Here is a 21,080-nt window from a genome sequence, read left to right on the forward strand (position 1 = left end):
TTCAGTCGGGTGGTCAGGTGCCACAAAAAAGAGACTTAGGAAAATTGCAACTGGCTCAGAACAGGGCAGAACGGCTGGCCCTTGGATGTACACAGAGAGCTAATATTAATAATACGCATGTCAATCTCTCCTGGCTGAAAGTGGAGGAGAGATTGACTTCATCACTACTTATAGTTATGAGAGGTATTGACATGAATGCCCCGAGCTGTCTGTTTGAACTACTGGCACACAGCTCGGACACCCATGCATACCCAAAAAGATATGCCACAAGAGGTCTCTTCACAGTCCCCAAGTCCAGAACAGACTATGGGAGGCACACAGTACTATATAGAGCCATGACTACATGGAACTCTATTCACATCAAGTAACTGACACACGCAGTAAAATTAGATTTATGGAACAGCGGGGACTGTGAAGCATCACAAACATTGCCACACACACACACACACACACACACACACACACACACACACACACACACACACACACACACACACACACACACACACACACACACACACACACACACACACACACACACACACACACACACACACACACACACACACACACACACACACACACATATATATAAACACACACACACACACATATATAAACACACACACACACACACGATAACAAAAACACTATACATACACATGGATTTAGTACTGTAGATATGTGGTAGTGGTGGAATAGGGGCCTAAATAAATAATAAATAAATACAAATACAAATACTGTAGCACTGGGCTTTCTTTAGCAGGGCACAACATTGCTAAACGTTGTTGAAGATTATGTATGATAATGGTCTCATACTCCCTGCCCATGGGCCACATCTGGCCCGCAATCATTCTATTTGTGGCCTGCGGGTATGACACCACTGATGTAGAATGAACATGCCAGCTTTATTAATGCCTAAATGGCAATGCAAATGGCCCTGGTCTTCAGAGAAGTACCATACAGTTGCTCTGGAAGAACAGTCCTGAATCTGTGGGGTTGGTGAGAGGGGCCCTGGACATTGTGTTTTTAATGTCCCCCAAGTTAACTCCAAGGCAAAGTTTTATTCCGCTTCATATACCCATGGAGCTAGAATGTAGTCACGGTAGCGTTTCATTATGGCGTCCAGTGACCATGTCCATGGACCATGGATGGACTTTGAACAGACTATGGGAGGAGCACAGTACTACATACAGTAGATCCATGGTTTCATGGAACTCTATTCCTCATCAGGTAACAGGAATCAGATTTTAAAAAAAAAAAAATACACCTTATGGAGCAGCAGGGACTGTTAAGAGACACACAGACATGTATACACATTACAAGGCAGGCACATACACATGGATCTTGCATTGTAGATATGTGATTGTGGAGTAGTGGCCTGAGGGAACACACTAAATGTATTGGTTAAAGTGTTATGAAATGTAACATGCAATATTTTAAATTGCATATCACTGCGTTAATGTTGCTGAACCCCAGGAAGAGTAGCTGCTGCCTTGGCAGGAACTAATGGGGATCCTTAATGAATACAAATACATAATACAACATACCCTTTATGTAGTGTACACATATATAGGCTGAATATACGGTTATATATCATATATATATATATACCATCTCGTATATATATATATATAGCTGTTTTTATAGTTATATACAGTGCCTGATTTTTCTCCGTCACTCGAAAGTATTCAGCCCCCTTGAACTTTGCGACCTTTTTTGCCACATTTCAGGCTTCAAACATAAAGATATAAAACTGTATTTTTTTGTGAAGAATCAACAACAAGTGGGACACAATCATGAAGTGGAACGACATTTATTGGATATTTCAAACTTTTTTAACAAATCAAAAACTGAAAAATTGGGCGTGCAAAATTATTCAGCCCCCTTAAGTTAATACTTTGTAGCTCCACCTTTTGCTGTGATTACAGCTGTAAGTCGCTTGGGGTATGTCTCTATCAATTTTACACATCGAGAGACTGACATTTTTTCCCATTCCTCCTTGCAAAACAGCTTGAGCTCAGTGAGGTTGGATGGAGAGCATTTGTGAACAGCAGTTTTCAGTTCTTTCCACAGATTCTCGATTGGATTCAGGTCTGGAATTTGACTTGGCCATTCTAACACCTGGATATGTTTATTTTTGAACCATTCCATTGTAGATTTTGCTTTATGTTTTGGATCATTGTCTTGTTGGAAGACAAATCTCCGTCCCAGTCTTCAGGTCTTTTGCAGACTCCATCAGGTTTTCTTCCAGAATGGTCCTGTATTTGGCTCCATCCATCTTCCCATCAATTTTAACCATCTTCCCTGTCCCTGCTGAAGAAAAGCAGGCCCAAACCATGATGCTGTATTTGGCTCCATCCATCTTCCCATCAATTTTAACCATCTTCCCTGTCCCTGCTGAAGAAAAGCAGGCCCAAACCATGATGCTGCCACCACCATGTTTGACAGTGGGGATTGTGTATTCAGGGTGATGAGCTGTGTTGCTTTTACGCCAAACATAACGTTTTGCATTGTTGCCAAAAAGTTCAATTTTGGTTTCATCTGACCAGAGCACCTTCTTCCACATGTTTGGTGTGTCTCCCAGGTGGCTTGTGGCAAACTTTAAACGACACTTTTTATGGATATCTTTAAGAAATGGCTTTCTTCTTGCCACTCTTCCATAAAGGCCAGATTTGTGCAACATACGACTGATTGTGTCCTATGGACAGAGTCTCCCACCTCAGCTGTAGATCTCTTCAGTTCATTCAGAGTGATCATGGGCCTCTTGGCTGCATCTCTGATCAGTCTTCTCCTTGTATGAGCTGAAAGTTTAGAGGGACAGCCAGGTCTTGGTAGATTTGCAGTGGTCTGATACTCCTTCCATTTCAATAGTATCGCTTGCACAGTGCTCCTTGGGATGTTTAAAGCTTGGGAAATCTTTTTGTATCCAAATCTGGCTTTAAACTTCTTCACAACAGTATCTCGGACCTGCCTGGTGTGTTCCTTGTTCTTCATGATGCTCTCTGCGCTTTTAACGGACCTCTGAGACTATCACAGTGCAGGTGCATTTGTACGGAGACTTGATTACACACAGGTGGATTGTATTTATCATCATTAGTCATTTAGGTCAACATTGGATCATTCAGAGATCCTCACTGAACATCTGGAGAGAGTTTGCTGCACTGAAAGTAAAGGAGCTGAATAATTTTGCACGCCCAATTTTTCAGTTTTTGATTTGTTAAAAAAGTTTGAAATATCCAATAAATGTCGTTCCACTTCATAATTGTGTCCCACTTGTTGTTGATTCTTCACAAAACAATACAGTGTTATATCTTTATGTTTGAAGCCTGAAATGTGGCAAAAGTTCGCAAAGTTCAAGGGGGCCGAATACTTTCGCAAGGCACTGTATATATATATATATATATATATATATATATATATATATATATATATTAACCTTTATTTAACTAGGCAAGTCAGTTAATTAAGAACAAATTCTTATTTACAATGACGGCCTACCAAAAGACCTCCTTCGGAGACGGGGGATAAAAATATATAAATCTAGGACAAAACACACATCACGACAAGAGAGACAACACTACATTGAGACAAGAACATAGCAAGGCAGCAACACATGACAACACAGCATGGTAGCAACACAACATGACAACAACATGGTAGCAACACAACATGGCAGCATGACAAAACATGGTACAAACATTATTGGGCACAGACAACACAGAGGGCAAGAAGGTAGAGACAACAATACATCACGCAAAGCAGCCACAACTTTCAGTAAGAGTGTCCATGATTAAGTCTTTGAATAAAGAGATTGCGAAAAAACTGTCCAGTTTTGAGTGTTTGTTGCAGCTCGTGTCAGTCACTAGCTACAGCGAACTGAAAAGAGGAGCGACCCAGGGATGTGTGGCTGGCAGAACGAATCATCTGAATCAGGGTTAGTTTGGCAGCTGGGGTGAAAGAGGAGAGATTACAATAGAGGAAACCAAGCCTGCAGCTTTGATATGTGGTGAGAGAGGGACAGTGTACCATCTAGCCATACTCCCAAGGACTTGTATGAGGTGACTATCTCAAGCTCTAAACCCTCAGAGGTAGTAATCACACCTGTGGGGAGAGGGGCATACTTCTTACCAAACCACATTACCTTTGCTTTGGAGGTGTTCAGAACAAGGTTAAGGGTAGAGAAAGCTTGTTGGACACTAAGAAAGCTTTGTTGTAGAGCATTTAACACAATATCCGGGGAGATGCCAGCTGAGTATAAGACTGTATCATCTGCATATAAATGGATGAGAGAGCTTCTACTCTCTGAACTATGTTATTGATGTAAATTGAGAAGAGCATGGGGCCTAGGATTGAGCCTTGGTGTACTCAATTGGTGACAGGCAGTGACAGAGACAGCAGATTTTCTGAATTTATACACTGCACTCTTTGAGAGAGGTAGTTAGCAAACCAGGCCAAAGACCCCTCAGAGACACCAATACTCCTTGGCCGGCCCACAAGAATGGAATGGTCTACCGTATCAAAAGCTTTGGCCAAGTCAATATAAAATAGCAGCACAACATTGCTTAGAATCAAGGGCAATGGTGACATCATTGAGGACCTTTAAGGTTGCAGTGACACAACCATAACCTGAGCGGAAACCAGATTGCATACCAGAGAGAATACTACAGACATCAAGAAAGCCAGTCAGTGGATTATTGAGAAGCTTTTCCATCGGACCCAGATGTTTTTTTGGTCTCAAGTTTCAGGACCTCCTTTACCACCTGAGACTCAGTGACTGCCTGCAGGGAGAACCTTTGTAGCGGGGCAGGGAAAAAAGAGGGAGAAGCATCGGGGATAGTCGCATTAGAAGGGGTGGAATATGAGGAAATGTTGGACGGGCAAGGGTGCATGGCTGAGTCAAATAGGAATCCTGACTAAATGAAGTGTTGATTAAAGAGCTCAGCCATGTGCTTCTTGTCAGTAACAACCACATCATCCACATTAAGGGACATGGGCAGATGTGAGGAGAAAGGTTTATTCTCCAGGTCTTTAAGAGATGAAGGTCAGTGAATATGGAAAATTTCAAGAACTTTTGAAGTTTCTTCAAGTGCAGTCGCAAAAACCATCATGTGCTATGATGAATCTGGCTCTCATGAGGACTGCCACAGGAAAGGAAGACCCAGAGTTACCTCTGCTGTAGAGGATAAGTTCAGTAGAGTTAACTGCACCTCAGAATGCCCCCAAATAAATGCTTCGCAGAGTTCAAGTAACAGACACATCTCAACAACAACTGTTCAGAGGAGACTTTGTGAATCAGACCTTCATGGTCAAATTGCTGCAAATAAAGCACTGCTAAAGGACACCAATAAGAAGAAGAGTCTTGCTTGGGCCAAGAAACACGAGCAATGGACATAGACCGTTGGAAATCTGTCCCTTGGTCCGAAATGTTAGATTCTTGGTTCCAACCGCCGTGTCTATCTGAAACTCAGAGTAGGTGAACAGATCATCTCCTCATTTGCAGTTCCCAGCGTAAAGCATGGAGGACGAGGTGTTATGTGTGGGGGTGCTTGGCTGGTGACAGTGTTGTGATTTATTTAGAATTCTAGGCATACTTAAAAACCTCTTCAGGATCGGACCCTTTTTTTTCCATTTTCACCAAAAATGACGTACCCAAATCTAACTGCCCTGAAGCAAGGACTTGTATATTATTGGTACCATTTAAAGGGAACTACTTTGCAGTTTGTGGAAATGTGAAAGGAATGTAGGAGAATATAACACAATAGATCTGGTAAAAGATAATACAAAGAAAAAAACAACCGTTCTTTTATATTTTTTTATACCATCTTCTTTGAAATGCAAGAGAAAGGCCATCATCTATTATTCCAGCCCAGCTACAATTTAAATTCTGGCCACTAGATGACAGCAGTGTATGCGCAATGGTTTAGGCTGATCCAATGAACCATTGCATTTATATTCCAAATTTTGTTTTAAGACTGCACAAATGTGCCCAGTTGGTTTATTAATGTTCATAACTGTGCACTCTCCTCAAACAATAGCATGGTATTCTTTCACTGTAACAGCTACTGTAAATTGGACAGTGCAGTTACATTAACAAGAATTTAATCTTTCTGCCAATATCAGATATGTCTATGTCCTGGGAAATATTCTTGTTACTTACAACCTCATGCTAATCACATTAGCCTACGTTAACTCAGCATCCCGCAGGGGACCCACAGATCTTGAGACTACCACAGCATTCTGCTGCGATACGCCATCCCATCTGGTTTGTGCTTAGTGGGACTATCATTTGTTTTTCTACGGGACAATGACCCAACACACCTCCAGTCTGTGTAAGGGCTATTTGACCAAGGAGAGTGATGGAGTGCTGCATCAGATGACCTGGCCTCCACAATCACCCGACCTCAACACAATTGAGATGGTTTGGGATGAGTTTGTCCGCAGAGTGAAGGAAAAGCAGCCAATAAGTGTCACGACTTCCGCCGTAGTCGGCTCCTCTCCTTGTTTGGGCGGCGTTCGACGTCACCGACTTTCTAGCCATCGCCACTCCATTTTTCATATATCCATTTGTCTTGTCTTGTTTTCATACACACCTGGTTTTCATTTCTCCAATCAATCTACTTGTATTTGACCCTCTGTTTCCCATCATGTTTGGTGTGTAATTGTTTTCATGTCAAGTGATGTTCGTTAAGCGCTTTTACTTTATTGTTCCGTTTTTTGAGCGTGTTTATTTTGTTGTGCTCCCGGTTTGGAACTATAATAGAGTGTGCTTTATTTATCATACTCTGCTCTCCTGCACCTGACTTCACCTTCATACACATCTTGACAACAAGTGCTCAGCATATGTGGGAACTCCTTCAAGACTGTTGGAAAAGCATTCCAGGTGAAGCTGTTTGAGAGAATGACAAGAGTGTGCAAAGCTGTTATCAAGGCAAAGGGTGGCTACTTTGAGGGGTAGCCTAGTGGTTAGAGTGGTGGACTAGCAACCAGAAGGTTGCAAGTTCAAATCCCCAAGCTGACAAGGTACAAATCTGTTGTTCTGCCCCTGAACGGGCAGTTAACCCACTGTTCCTAGGCCGTCATTGAAAATAAGAATTTGTTCTTAACTGACTTGCCTAGTTAAAAAAAAGTTTTAAAAAATGATTTTGATTTTGTTTAAAACACCTTTTTGGTTACAACATGATTCCAAAAGTGTTATGTCATATTTATATTATTCTACAATGTAGAAAAAACCCTGGAATGAGTAGTTGTGTTCAAACTTTGACTGGTACTGTATTTATGTATTTACTTGGTCTGTTGATGATTGTGGTCTGACACACCAAGCGTAGGGCTGAACAGTGATGGATGCATCCTCCTTGCCACCACTGTGGAGAGACCCTAATTTGCGTGTTGCCTCAACAGTCATTAAACAGTTAGGGAATCATTGAGGGGCTGTAAAAGTTAGCACCATTAGGAGATAATTAGGGCATAAAGTGCTGCATCATTAACATAGTGCCAGTGAATGGCTGTCAGTCATATTCATTATACAAATCCTTGGCTGGCTGCCTGTGGTAATGACGCATGGAGTTGACTCACTTCAGGCAGACCATTTCTTCAGGCAGATTATTAGAAATGAAGGCTAGTATGTATCTGGGAAGGCTGTAACTTAGAGCCAGTAAACACACAGCTTTCCTGAAGCCAATCTGGCACCGTAATTCCCCTTTTAAATGCAGGCCAACATATTTAGTGAGAAAAGCAAATTAGAAGAATCATTCCATTATATTTCACATAATTACATTTTTGCTGGCTTCCCAACCGTAGTCTTCCCCTGAAAGTTCATCTGCACAGCATCATCTAATAACATTGATATTTTTACGATCACATTTATTGGGCATAAATGGAGCAAACACTTTGAGGTTGTGGAGTATATTACCTCCAGCGAAAGTAATCTGCCACGATTAGAGACGTAAAAACAGTCAGCGCCGAGCCCAGACTTTGTCAGCAGGGAGGCTTTTATGCGGTGTGGGTTTGAGTTCTGTTTGGGAGAGAACCCTTAAGCTCTTCTGCCAAAAAAATGGTTGGAGATCAAAGAAGAAGGTTGGACGGAGGGTTTTGGTCGGGGTCTAGGCAGGGCCTCGGGGGATGGAGCCTGAGCTCGGGTGAGAGAGCTGCCCAGAGCTGTCACAACCGACTGTCCCTTCCTCTTCTGCTTCAAAACACAACTCAACCTCCAGCCAGCCTAGATAAAGCAACCTACTCACTCTCTACTGTCGTTTAGGGTCACAGAAATGGTTTGAAGTGGCTGACAGGCTGTATTCCGTTCCGGTCTCTCTCAACATTATCTTTGGAGACAGCTCTCCCCTGGCCTCCACAGAAGTGCTGACGGAGAACTCTGTCTGACCCTATGAGTACACGTTTGAACATCCTGACGGACCCAACATGGCGGCCATGTTTTAACACAACACAACAACAACTCAGTTGAATGCACCAACAAGCTTTGGGTGACCTACAAGTGGCACAGACAAATACTTGTGTAGCTTTTAAGTAGATAAATTAATGTGGAATAAAAAATATAAAAAATTCTAAGAAGTTAGACAAATCAGGTATCAATGGATGTGTTTTGAGATGTTTTGTCATTGTTTTCACCTGTGAATTTGACATGTATGAAAATAAAAAGATATTGCTGTGTTAATCTAAAAGGCTTGTCTGTCAGCACTGGGCTGTAGTAACCTCAGTCCAACCTAGGCAGCCCAGCCTGGACACAGTTCAAACACTAACGTTTACTTTTATTGCATCCCCTTTAGGGAAATGTGTCTTGCGTCTCACTTCAAACAAGCATGTCGTCGCTCAGACTTTGATTTGTGAAAAGAAATATGCTAAAATGTTCTGATAATCTCATATTCTAAAATAATCAGATAATGTAATAAAATAATATAATAATCTGATAAAATAATCTGATAATCTGATAAAAAAGTATGATAATCTGATGAAATAATCCGATAAAATAATGTGATAATGTGATCAGATAATGAGATTAATGTGTTTTGAATAGGATCATATCTTCCACATCTGTTAATAATGCAATGATAAATATTTGTTCAGAGAAAATGTAGAATTATTAGGTCCTCACAGACTCATTGGAATGCACCCCTTTCACTACACTTAAATATTCCATCCTATCCTGTAAATCGTGAACTTTCCATCATTATATGGCAGTTGCGAGGTATTTATATTGCCTTCCTCAAAGCACTTTATCTCTTTCTCAATTGTCACTTTGGCTCTTTCTCATTGTGGAAATTCCATTCCTTCCCTGCCTAAGCAAGTTGTGTCAGACTTTGGCATAATTACTGAGAAAAATGAGATAAGTTATTATTTTAATCAGCATTTTATATCTACATGTCTTTGATTTGAAAGAGATGTTGTTTTAATTGACCCTGGTCAGTCAGTCGACTGCTCTTCCCTCTCTCAGACTCCAGTTGGCTCGTTGGAAAATCCCATCAACTTCTAGTGAATCTTTGTGTTCATTTCAACAACTTTCTACTTGTGATGTTCTAGATGCCTTGCTTGGGGCGACACGTAGCCTAGTGGTTAGAGTGTTGGGCCAGTAACCAAAAGGTTGCTACATTGAATCCCTGAGCTGACAAGGTAAAAATATGTTATTCTGCCCCTGAACAAGGAAGTTAACCCACCGTTCCACAGTAGGACGTCATTGTAAATAAGAATTTGTTCTTAACTGACTTGCCTAGTAAAATAAAAGGTTAATTAAATAAATAAAGATTCATGTAAACAAATATCCACTTCGACTGATCTGCTTGATCCCTTCTTTCCAATAAACTGAAATTGGTACTTACTTGTTTATTTATTAACTTTTATTTAATCAGGGGAACCCGATTGAGACCAGAGTCTCATTTTCAATGGTGCTCTGAGGACATAAAATGAAAGATAAAACTACAAGACACAAAATACAATAACAAGTACGTTACATTACAACACCACAAACATCACAAACACACACAGGCATCATAAACATCACAAACATCACAGACATCATAAACATCACAGACATCATAAACATCAAACATCACAGACATAAACATCACAAACATCACAGACATCATAAACATCACAGACATCATAAACATCACAAACATCACAGACATCATAAACATCACAAACATCACAGACATCATAAACATCACAGGCATCATAAACATCACAGACATCATAAACATCACAAACATCATAAACATCACAAACATCACAGACATCACAAACATCACAGACATCATAAACATCAAACATCACAGACATAAACATCACAAACATCACAGACATCATAAACATCACAGACATCATAAACATCACAAACATCACAGACATCATAAACATCACAAACATCACAGACATCATAAACATCACAGGCATCATAAACATCACAGACATCATAAACATCACAAACATCACAGACATCACAAACATCACAGACATCATAAACATCACAGGCATCATAAACATCACAGACATCATAAACATCACAGACATCATAAACATCACAAACATCACAGACATCATAAACATCACAGACATCATAAACATCATAAACATCACAGACATCATAAACATCACAAACATCACAGGCATCATAAACATCACAAACATCACAGACATCATAAACATCACAGACATTATAAACATCATAAACATCACAGACATCACAAACATCACAGGCATCATAAACATCATAAACTTACTTGTTTATTTAATCAGGGGAACCCTGAACATAAAACATCATAAACATCACAAACATCATAAACATCGCAGGCATCACAAACATCATAAACATCACAAACATCATGCACATCATGCGCATCATAAACATCATAAACAAATTGTTAAAGGCAATAAAATAAAAAGAAAACATTTGCACACCTCGGTGAACTCATTTATCATCAGGGTGTTAAACTGCGCTAATTGCGGGTAAAACCAAGTATATTTCATTTTCAAAACACTTAAAAATGTATATTTTTCCTTTAAAAATGCCCCCTTATTTTACCAGGTACGTTGACTGAGAACACATTCTCATTTACAGCAACAAAATGGGGAATAGTTACAGGGGAGAGGAGGGGGGTTGAGTGAGCCAATTGGAAGCTGGGGATGATTAGGTGACCATGATGGCATGAGGGCCAGATTGGGAATTTAGCCAGGATACTCTTACGATAGGGACCATGGGATCCTTCGTGACCACAGAGAGTCAGGACACCCGTTTAACGTCCCATCTGAAAGACAGAATTGTGCATTAGTACACTGGATGGTGCCCCACACTAACCGTGTCCCCACTTATAAATATCTGGGCATCTGGATTGACGAAAAGCTATCTTTTAAAAAGCATATTGATGAGTTAGTTAAGAAACGGAGAACATAGATGGGCTTCTTCTTTCGAAAATAGGTCACGCCTCTCGATACATAGCAAAGAACAGATCATTCAGTCAACATTCCTGCTGGTTCTAGATTATGGTGACAACATCTATGTGAATGCAGCTGCCAATGAACTGAAACCATTGGATGTAGTATATCACAGCACTTTATTACAGGCGACAGGTTCAGGTTCACTGCATTCTGTATCAGAAAGTAGGTTGTCCCTCTTTAAAGTCTGGTAGATTGATGCATTGCTCTCTTTTTGTTTATAAAGCTCGTCTACAAGAAACTCCTGCTGTACCTAACATCATTACTGACATTTAGCCATAGTTATCATACCCAGTCTCGGTGATGGCTAACTCCGGATTTTTTGTTTTGGTTTCTACAGAGTTTTTTGCCACCTTGTGGAATGAACTACAAAAAAATGTTTTTTTAGTGATTTGCTGCCTCGAGGGCATTTCAAACTGCTGATTGAGGATTTTCTTTTTTCATGAAGAATGTGTTTTGGTTTCTCTGTTTGGATTTTTATACTGTTTTGATGTGTAAGAGCTCATCTGCAAAAGTGACCTTGCTCTCAGCAAGAGTCCCTAACAGTCCCTGTCAAAATAAAGGTGATATAAAAAATGTAAGTCTGTCGCCACCTAACCTCCTCTTCTTCACTGCACTGACCAGCTGAAAAGCCACTAATGATGAGCACCATATTGTATTCACCTATCAAAACTGTTCTAATCAGTGCAGATAAAGGCTGGGAGACAAGATGACAGATTTTCCAACAATTGTGCCTTTGCAGTGTTAAGCATGAATGCCGATACAATGTGCAATTTAACATTGGCGCCCTCTAGTGGCAGTAATACACTACTACTTCTGCCAACAGAACTAAAGTATTCACAGGAGCACTCCCACGTTTATGCAGGAGTATTTTTCGACTGAGGAGGTATCATTCCTTAAAGCAACAGCTGTGTTCAGGATGAAATCCTCTCTCTCTGCTGCGGATGCTACATTCCCTTTGAAAAGTAACATTCGACAATATCATGTTTCACCGGTACGAAAAATAACAGTAAAGTAAATCTAAAAATGTGTATTTTCTAAATGTCTCTTTGTTTTTCAAGATTATTTATTTATCTTCCAGGAAATGTACCGAAAATGGATGGACATTTAAAATCTAAAAGAAAGCATGGATTTGACATCTTTTTTTTTAGGTTCAGAAAGGAGGCCTCTCAATATTCATAAGATGAAATGAGCTGAGTCATCCCGATGGGTAGGGCTGCCAACAGATGTACTGTCCAATAGCAGCCTGGACATTAGTGTTATGATAGGCATGCTTAGGGTCCCGCAGTCAAAGCACACTCGGAGAGACAGACAGACCCACGGCCTGTTAGACGGTGGCCACTCCGCTCCAGGGTCTCACACAGCCTGCCGTGTAGTGGAGGGGCAGCACACACACTCTGTGAGAGGAGGAGAAGCAGGAGCCCTCTGACACAGCTGGAGGGGAGAGAAGACGTTACTAACAGTCCCTCGTCACCATGTCAGACTGCGGCTGCGAGGGACTTCCTATGGGTGAGTGTCAGACAGACAGACAGAAAAACAGACAGACAGGTAGACAGGCATTCAGACAAACAGAGAGAGAGGGAAAGCAAGCATAAAGACAGGCAGACAGAGAGGGCAGGCAGACAGACAGACAGAGAGGGCAAGCAGACAGACAGAGAGGGCAGGCAGACAGACAGAGAGGGCAGGCAGACAGACAGGGCAGGCAAGCAGACTGAGAGGACAGGCAGACAGACAGGGCAAGCAAGCAGACTGAGGGGACAGGCAGACAGACAGGGCAAGCAAGCAGACTGAGAGGGCAAGCAGACAGACAGACAGGGCCGATCAGCTCCTTCCTGTGTTGGTCTGAGACCACTGGGACAGCTCACCCTGCAAATATTCAGCCAGAGGAGAGCTTCCCCTCATGTGACCATATATGGAGACTTTATTTTCTGTACTTTTCTGTCATATGGAGACTTATTTACATAACTGTGTGCATGTTTGTAGGAGAGAGGGAGGGGTTCTTAACAATGGTTTTCTGCTCGACAGTGCCTCACGGCGAGTGGCCGATAGTGATTTCTGTGTCATTAAATGTACTGTAATCAGTGTTCATTTCCATTTCTAGTTTCTCTGACATCAGAAACAAAGGGTAATGAGCTGTTCCCACATGGGCTCTTGTGTGTTTATGTTTGCCCACGTATCTGGTGTGACTGACGGGCATTAAGTGAGGGCTCATTTCACACAAGTACAGCATGAGACTGAGAAGAGCTGAAGGTTGACAGCAGCACCGACAGGGGAGGAGATACAATGAGCTGTCACCCCTGCCCTCCCCATGGGGTCTGGGATAGTCCCTTCACTTCCTCACTCCCAGCACTCTCACTCCATAGCTATACTAAATCAAAACTGTGTAGCACTAAACTAGCTAAGCAGACTGTAAGTTGAGAAAAAGGGACATGGGCATGTTCAAGACATCTTCATGGCTCATCCTTGGGCTCCCCGAGTGGCGCAGAGGTCTAAGGCACTGCATCTCAGTGCTACAGGCATCACTACAGTAACCCTGGTTTGAATCCAGGCTGTATTCCATCTGGCTGTGATTGGGAGTCCCATAGGGTGTCGTCTGGGGTAGGCTAAATAAGAATTCTTGTTCTTAACTGACTTGATTAGTTAAATTGAAAGTCCTAAATATGTTGTGAGACATACAGTTAATGAAAATAAAACAAATCGGAAATATATTCTGATGTATGTTTATTTAATTTGAATGAGTTTTGTTTTTTCATTAACCAACTCAGTGTCCTTGTGGTGTCCGCCTTTAAATTGGAAGGTTGGCCGTTCGGTCCCCGGGTTGAGTCATACCATAGACTGTAAAAGTGGGACCCGACGTGTCTCTGCTCCGATTGGGTGTAAGACCCTGTGGATAGACTCATGTCCTGTCCAGTGTACTTGTACATCAAGCTGCCTCTCGCTCGAAAAACAGGAGAGGGTAGATCATAATAAACCTTTATTCATAGGCTACTTGGCTAATGTATGGCCATGGAAATAAAGAAGAAGAAAAGATTCACCTATGAGAAGCAGCTCCACCTTCAAGCAAGAGAATGGCATAGCAGAGGTTTAATAATAGAAATAGGTTGATAAGAGCAGAAACTCCTATTCTCTTCCCTTGAGGAGTATCTCTGTCCGGAACGGATCTATTGATAGATAGAAAACTGCTACGCCAACGATTAGGTCCTTGTGGCATATGTTCTTTGTGCACATGAAGATTTATGGTGGAATCATGGCAGAAAGAATGTGACAGCTATTATCCGGGTGGCCTACATAAATAGGCTACACCGCGCAATGAACTGGATGGTTCGACCTCTGTATGCTGATTGGCTGACAGTATGACAAAACATTTATTGGGGTGACTGTTCAGGACAACAAGGACAACAACCCTAAGCACACAACCGAGACAACAGGAGGAGTGGCTTCGGGACATGTCCTTGAGTGGCCCAGCCAGAGGCCGGACTTGAACCCGATCAAGCATCTCTGGACAGACCAGAAAGTAGCTGTGCAGCAACACTCCCCATCCATCCTGACAGGGCTTGAGAGGATCTGCAGAGGAGAATGGGTGAAACTCCCCAAATACAGGTGTGCCAAGCTTGTAGTGTCATACCCAAGAAGACTCAAGGCTGTAATCGCTGACAAAGGTGCTTCAACAAAGTACATTGGGTCCGAATACTTATGTAAATGTGATATTTCCATTTTTTATTTTTTTATACATTTGTTTTTGCTTTTTCATTATGGCGTATTGTGCGTAGATTGTTGAGAGAAAAAACTATTTAATCCATTTCAGAATAAGGCTGTAATGTAACAAAATGTGGTAAAAGTCAAGGGGTCTGAATACTTTATGAATGCACTGTGTATATATATAAAATTAAAATCTATTTTTAATGAGGCTACCCTACCAACTAACCCTATACTATTAAAATCCATCACCTTATTCCACTACTTTACCCCTATCAGATCCTACCCCAGGCCAACGACCTGAAAGGACGAGACACCACTCACTAAATACACCCTGTAACTCTTCTGAAGTCAAATCTCGTACCCCCAAATACTTCTCTGCAGCTGCCACCAAAACATCTATTTTCGGTGACTTACATCTCTGCGGTACAGCTGATAACCATTGCTATGAAGACTAACAAGCAAACCTTGCTGAAACATATCACTCGTTTGCCTATATCTCTGTTCTGCACTGACCTACTATTCACAGGAATCCTCTCAGAATCCCTTACCCTTGACCCATCCTCCTCTAATTTCTTAAATGCCTCAGCAAAGGACACTTTCTGCACTACTCTAAACCTGGCAACCTCAACCTGCCCCACGCACCGGACACCTCCGAATCCCAGCAACATGACCACCCCTACAGTAGTTTTCCACCGAAACTACACATTCCTCTGTCCCATGTCCTCCTGCACAATTCCCACATCTTTGGATTCTCTCCTACACACTGCTGTGACCGTAAATGTGACACCTGAAACACCTCACTGCATTCGGCACAAAAGCTCTAACAGCATAACTCACACAGTTGATGTGGGAAGTTTACATACACCTTAGCGAAATATATTTAAAATCAGTTTTTCACAATTCCTGACATTTAATCAGAGTAAAAAAATGCCCTGTCTTAGGTCAGTTAGGATCAGCACTTTATTATAAGAATGTGAAATTTCAGAACAATAGAAATAGACCCATTCCCAGTGGGTCAGAAGTTTACATACACTCAATTAGTATTTTGTAGCATTGCCTTTAAATTGTTTAACTTGGTTCAAACATTTCGGGTAGCCTTCCACAAGCTTCCCACAACAAGTTGTGTGAATTTTGGCACATTCCTCCTGACAGAGCTGGTGTAATTGAGTCAGGTTTGTAGGCCTCCTTGCTCGCACACGCTTTTTTAATTCTGCCCACAAATTTGCTATGGGATTGAGGTCAGGACTTTGTGATGGCCACTCCAATACCTTGACTATGTTGTCCTTAAGCCGTTTTGCCACAACTTTGGAAGTATGCTTGGGGTCATTGTCCATTTGGAAGACCCATTTGCGACCAAGCTTTAACTTCCTGACTGATGTCTTGAGATGTTGCTTCAATATATCCACAGATTTTTCCCTTCTCATGATGCCATCAATTTTGTGAAGTGCACCAGTCCCTCCTGCAGCAAAGCACCCCCACAACATGATGCTGCCATCCCCGTGCTTCACGGTTGGGATGGTGTTCTTTGGCCTGCAAGCCTCCCCCTTTTTCCTCCAAACATAACGATGGTCATTATGGCCAAACAGTTCTATTTTTGTTTCATCAGACCAGAGGACATTTCTCCAAAAAGTATGATCTTTGTCCCCATATGCAGTTGCAAACCGTCCCCATGTGCAGTTGCAAACCGTCGTCTGGCTTTTTTATGGCGGTTTTGGAGCAGTGGCTTCTTCCTTGCTGCGAGGCCTTTCAGGTTATTTTCGATATAGGACTCATTTTACTATGGATATAGATAGTTTTGTACCTCCAGCATCTTCACAAGGTCCTTTGCTGTTGTTCTCGGATTGATTTGCACTTTTCGCACCAAAGTACGTTCATCTCTAGGAGACAGAACGCGTCTCCTTCTAGAGCGGTATGACAGCTGTGTGGTCCCATGGTGTTTATACTTGCGTAATATTGTTTGTGCAGATGAACATGGTACATTCAGGCATTTGGAAATTGCTCCCAAGGATGAACCAGACTTGTGGAGGTCTACAATTTCTTTCTGAGGTCTTGGCTGATTAATTTGGATTTTCCCATGATGTCAAGCATTCACAGGTACATCCACAGGTACGCCTCCAATTGACTCAAATGATGTCAATTAGCCTATCAGACGCTTCTAAAACCAAGACATAATTTTCTGGAATTTTCCAAGCTGTTTAAAGGCACAGTCAACTTAGTATATGTGAACTTCTGACCCACTGGAATTGTGATACAGTGAGTTGGAAGTGAAATAATCTGTAAACAACTGTTGGAAAAATTACTTGTGTCATGCACAAAGTAGATGTCCTAACCGACTTGCCAAAACTATAATTTATTAACAAGAAACTTGTGGAGTGGTTGAAAAACGAGTTTTAATAACTACAACCTAAGTGTATGTAAACTTACGATTTCAACTGTATATCATGACTTTGTCAGGTAAAGACTCTAAATCAAAGTTTAAAAGAACTGTGTCACCTCTGTTTCACCACGTTCTCGGCTGGGTCTGCGTCAAGGGATCACAAACACCAGGAATTTTCAACATCAATTGTTCCACAAGACAAAAAGGTTAAATAACTACACACCTTTAAGAATGCTAGGGTATTCACACAGCCATATTTCCATGTTACAGCGCTTGTTAACGGAAGACAGAGGTGACAACCTGTTATAAATTAGCATCTCAATCTCAATCGAAGCATCTCCGAACACCTGTATGTAATGGAAGAAGGACGCCACAATAGTGACGTAACTGAAAAAGTATGTTGGCTGCAACTGTGTTAAAACCGATTAAAACAGTGTACAGTATGTGTATAATTTTTGCATTTGTGAAATTATTTTGGTATGATGTGAATGTAGAGGGCTTTATTTTTCAAAAAACGTATCACAAGTGAGGAGTCTTAACGTTTTCTAAATGCTAAAAAAGAGCATTGAGATTGTCGTTCCCATGGAGCCTGCTGTGGTCGATATGTTCAGCTGAGAACCCAAGACTTTCCACTAGATGGGCAAGTGACAAAGTCAAAATTGGCTAACCTAAAAATGTATGAAAACAAAATGTAGCTTTTGGTCTTAATTTAAGGTTAGGGTTAGACATCAGGTTAATGGTGGTGTTACTGTTAGGGTTAAGTTTAAAATCTGATTTCAAGATGAGAAATAGTAGAACTAGACAGAGTTAAGACTGTGACACTTGCCCACCAACTGTGACAGTCTCATGCGCTACAACTCCCTACCACTAGGTGTCAGTGTGCACACATGTTTACAAATGTGTACATTCCTTCAATATGAGCAAAGGCTGGAAGCTGGTTGGAAGTGGAAATGTTTGTGGTTTGTCGTGGCAACAAAGCATAAGAACGAATGTGAGACCATTTCAGCTTCTTATTGTATGAAGGAAAGTACCTGACTGGAAAAACATTATCAAAAGTAGTGGAAACTGTAAGGCTTTCAAGAACTGTAATATGGACAGAGATTATTTTGAGGTCTGATGCCTTTTATAGACACTTATTGCCTTTGGTAAGAGTATACATTACTCTTTATGAAGCATATTAACTAAAACATGACATATTGTAGGCTGTAATCACGATGTCAGCTATATTGAGTGATAGAATCCACAGCACACCATATCTAAGTAAGTAAGCATTTCACTGTAAGGTTGACCTGTTGTATTTGATGCATGGGACTAATACAATTGGATTTGATCTACCTTTAGACCATGTCCAAGACACATGATTCTCTGTTTCAAATCAAACCAAATCCATTTATATTTGTCACATACCCCGAATACAACAGGTGTAGACCTTACAGTGAAATGCTGACTTACAAGCCCTTAACCAACAATGCAGTTTTAAGAAAAATACCCCCCCCCCAAAAAAAAATTAATAATAAAAGTAACAAATAATTAAAGAGCAGCAGTAAAAAAAAAAATGTTTTTCTTTGATGCAATCAATCCCTTTACTCTCCAATTGATTTGCAGTGCTGGCTCATACCACGGTCATCCTGGGGCAAGAAACAAAGGATGTGTAGGAGGGTGGTGGAGGAGGTGGTGGAGGAGGTGGCAGATTGGGTACCTGCCTGGTGTAACTGAGATGTATTATACATGTGATGAGAGTTGACAGTTCTGCGTGTGTGACAAATAGCCATCAGTTTTAACTCAGAGAGCTGCAGACAGTACATGGGGATGGGGATAGTTTCTGTGCCACCGATGTCAAACATCCCTCTGTTGCTTGCCAACAAGTACCCCTAGTGATATGACGTCTATTGTGGCCTAAGACTACCGCTTCATAGCACTCACGTCGGTAGCCATGAAGTGCTTTGAAATGCTGGTCATGGCTCACATCAACACCATCATCCCGGAAATCCTAGACCCACTCCAATTCGCATACCGCAACAACAGATCCACAGAGGACACAATCTCAATCGCACTCCACACTGCCCTTTCCCACCTGGACAAAAGGAGCACCTATGTTAGAATGCTGTTCATTGACTACTGCTCATCGTTCAACACCATAGTGGACACAAAACTCAACACTAAACTAAGGACCCTGGGACTAAACACCTCCCTCTGCAACTGGATCCTGGACATCCTGATGGGCCGCCCCCAAGTGGTGAGGGTAGATAGTAGCACATCCGCCATGCTGATCCTCAACACTGGAGCCCCTCAGAGGTGTGTTCTCAGTCCCCTCCTGTACTCCCTGTTCACCCACGACTGCACAGCCGGGCACGACTCCAACACCATCATTATGGTGCCAGAATAACAACCTATCACTCAACGTAATCAAGACAAAGGAGATGATTGTGGACTACAGGAAAAAGAGGACTGAGCACATCCCCATACTCATCAATGGGGCTGCAGTGGAGCAGGTTGAGAGCTTCAAGTTCCTTGGTGTCCACATCACCAACAAACTAGAATGGTCCAAACACACCAAGACAGTTGTGAATAGGACACAACAAAACCTATTCCTCCTCAGTCAAACATTTAAGCGTGCAAAATCATGAATCAGGTCCACATTTTGTTTAAACCTTTGCAGTTCCAAACTGAGAGAGCTGTGCATTCTATTACCAGAGTTTTGTTAGGCTGTGATGAACTTCACTTTATTACTGAGTGACAACTGTAATAGCTAGCTACTGATATTATCATTCCAGTGGTATAACTGTTAACTGTCAATAATTCACTTAATGGTGAGCCATGGAATAATTAAAAATGTATCTTTTGTCAGGCTGGATGTTTGAAATATGTGTAGGTGATTTGAGTCATGCTTCTTTAGTAGTGGAATAAAGACTATTAGCACTTGAATGTTGTAAATAAATACTGTCTGTAGATACTGGAGTGATGTATGATTGTTAATTTTTTTAAATCCCAGACCAATTTTTTTATACTGTGTCCATGTGTATGCAAGTACGTTAAACGAAACAACAAACTTTTAACCAAAACCGAACGTAGATGGACTTTACATAGTCGTTTTTTCAACATAAAAAAATACATATTTTCAATGCCATAAAAAATACATATTTTCAACGATATGAAAAACACGTCTTTTCAACTTTCAACCAAAACCGAACGTAGATTGGTAGTCAAGCCTAGTCGTCTTTTCAACTGCATTTTGCTGGGTGGGTACACATCCACCACCCTTTGAAGTTCATCATAACTTATTTAATAAATAGCCTAATAAACTGCATGGTTTTTCCGAGTCATAGTGGGAGGACCACACAACATATCATTGTGTGAAGTTTACTTCGATATGATGGCTATTATATCAATATTTGAGCATAGGCGTTTCCACTGCTCTTTCTCGCATAATACACTTTACAGACACAAAAAGATCCCACCGTGTCAAAAACAAACAAACTGTCTTGCCAGCAGTTATACAGTTCAGGCATTTTCATCAGACCAGTCGTGACTTTTTTCAAGTAATTCATCTTAATGAAATGGT

The 21,080-nt window shown here is 41.3% G+C and overlaps 1 protein-coding gene across 1 annotated transcript in view; it reads left to right on the forward strand.

The window, feature by feature from the left end:
* The first annotated feature begins 12,738 nt into the window (after window positions 1-12,738).
* Window positions 12,739-21,080, forward strand: part of LOC124002169 (echinoderm microtubule-associated protein-like 1) — a 103,172-nt gene continuing 94,830 nt past the window's right edge. The window contains exon 1 of the mRNA XM_046309500.1: window positions 12,739-12,951. Coding sequence (XP_046165456.1) covers window positions 12,918-12,951 — 34 coding nt within the window. The 5' untranslated portion in view covers window positions 12,739-12,917. The remainder of the gene's footprint in view (window positions 12,952-21,080) is intronic.

The sequence above is a fragment of the Oncorhynchus gorbuscha genome, linkage group LG17 (genome assembly GCF_021184085.1).
Source record: "Oncorhynchus gorbuscha isolate QuinsamMale2020 ecotype Even-year linkage group LG17, OgorEven_v1.0, whole genome shotgun sequence".
Taxonomy (NCBI): domain Eukaryota; kingdom Metazoa; phylum Chordata; class Actinopteri; order Salmoniformes; family Salmonidae; genus Oncorhynchus; species Oncorhynchus gorbuscha.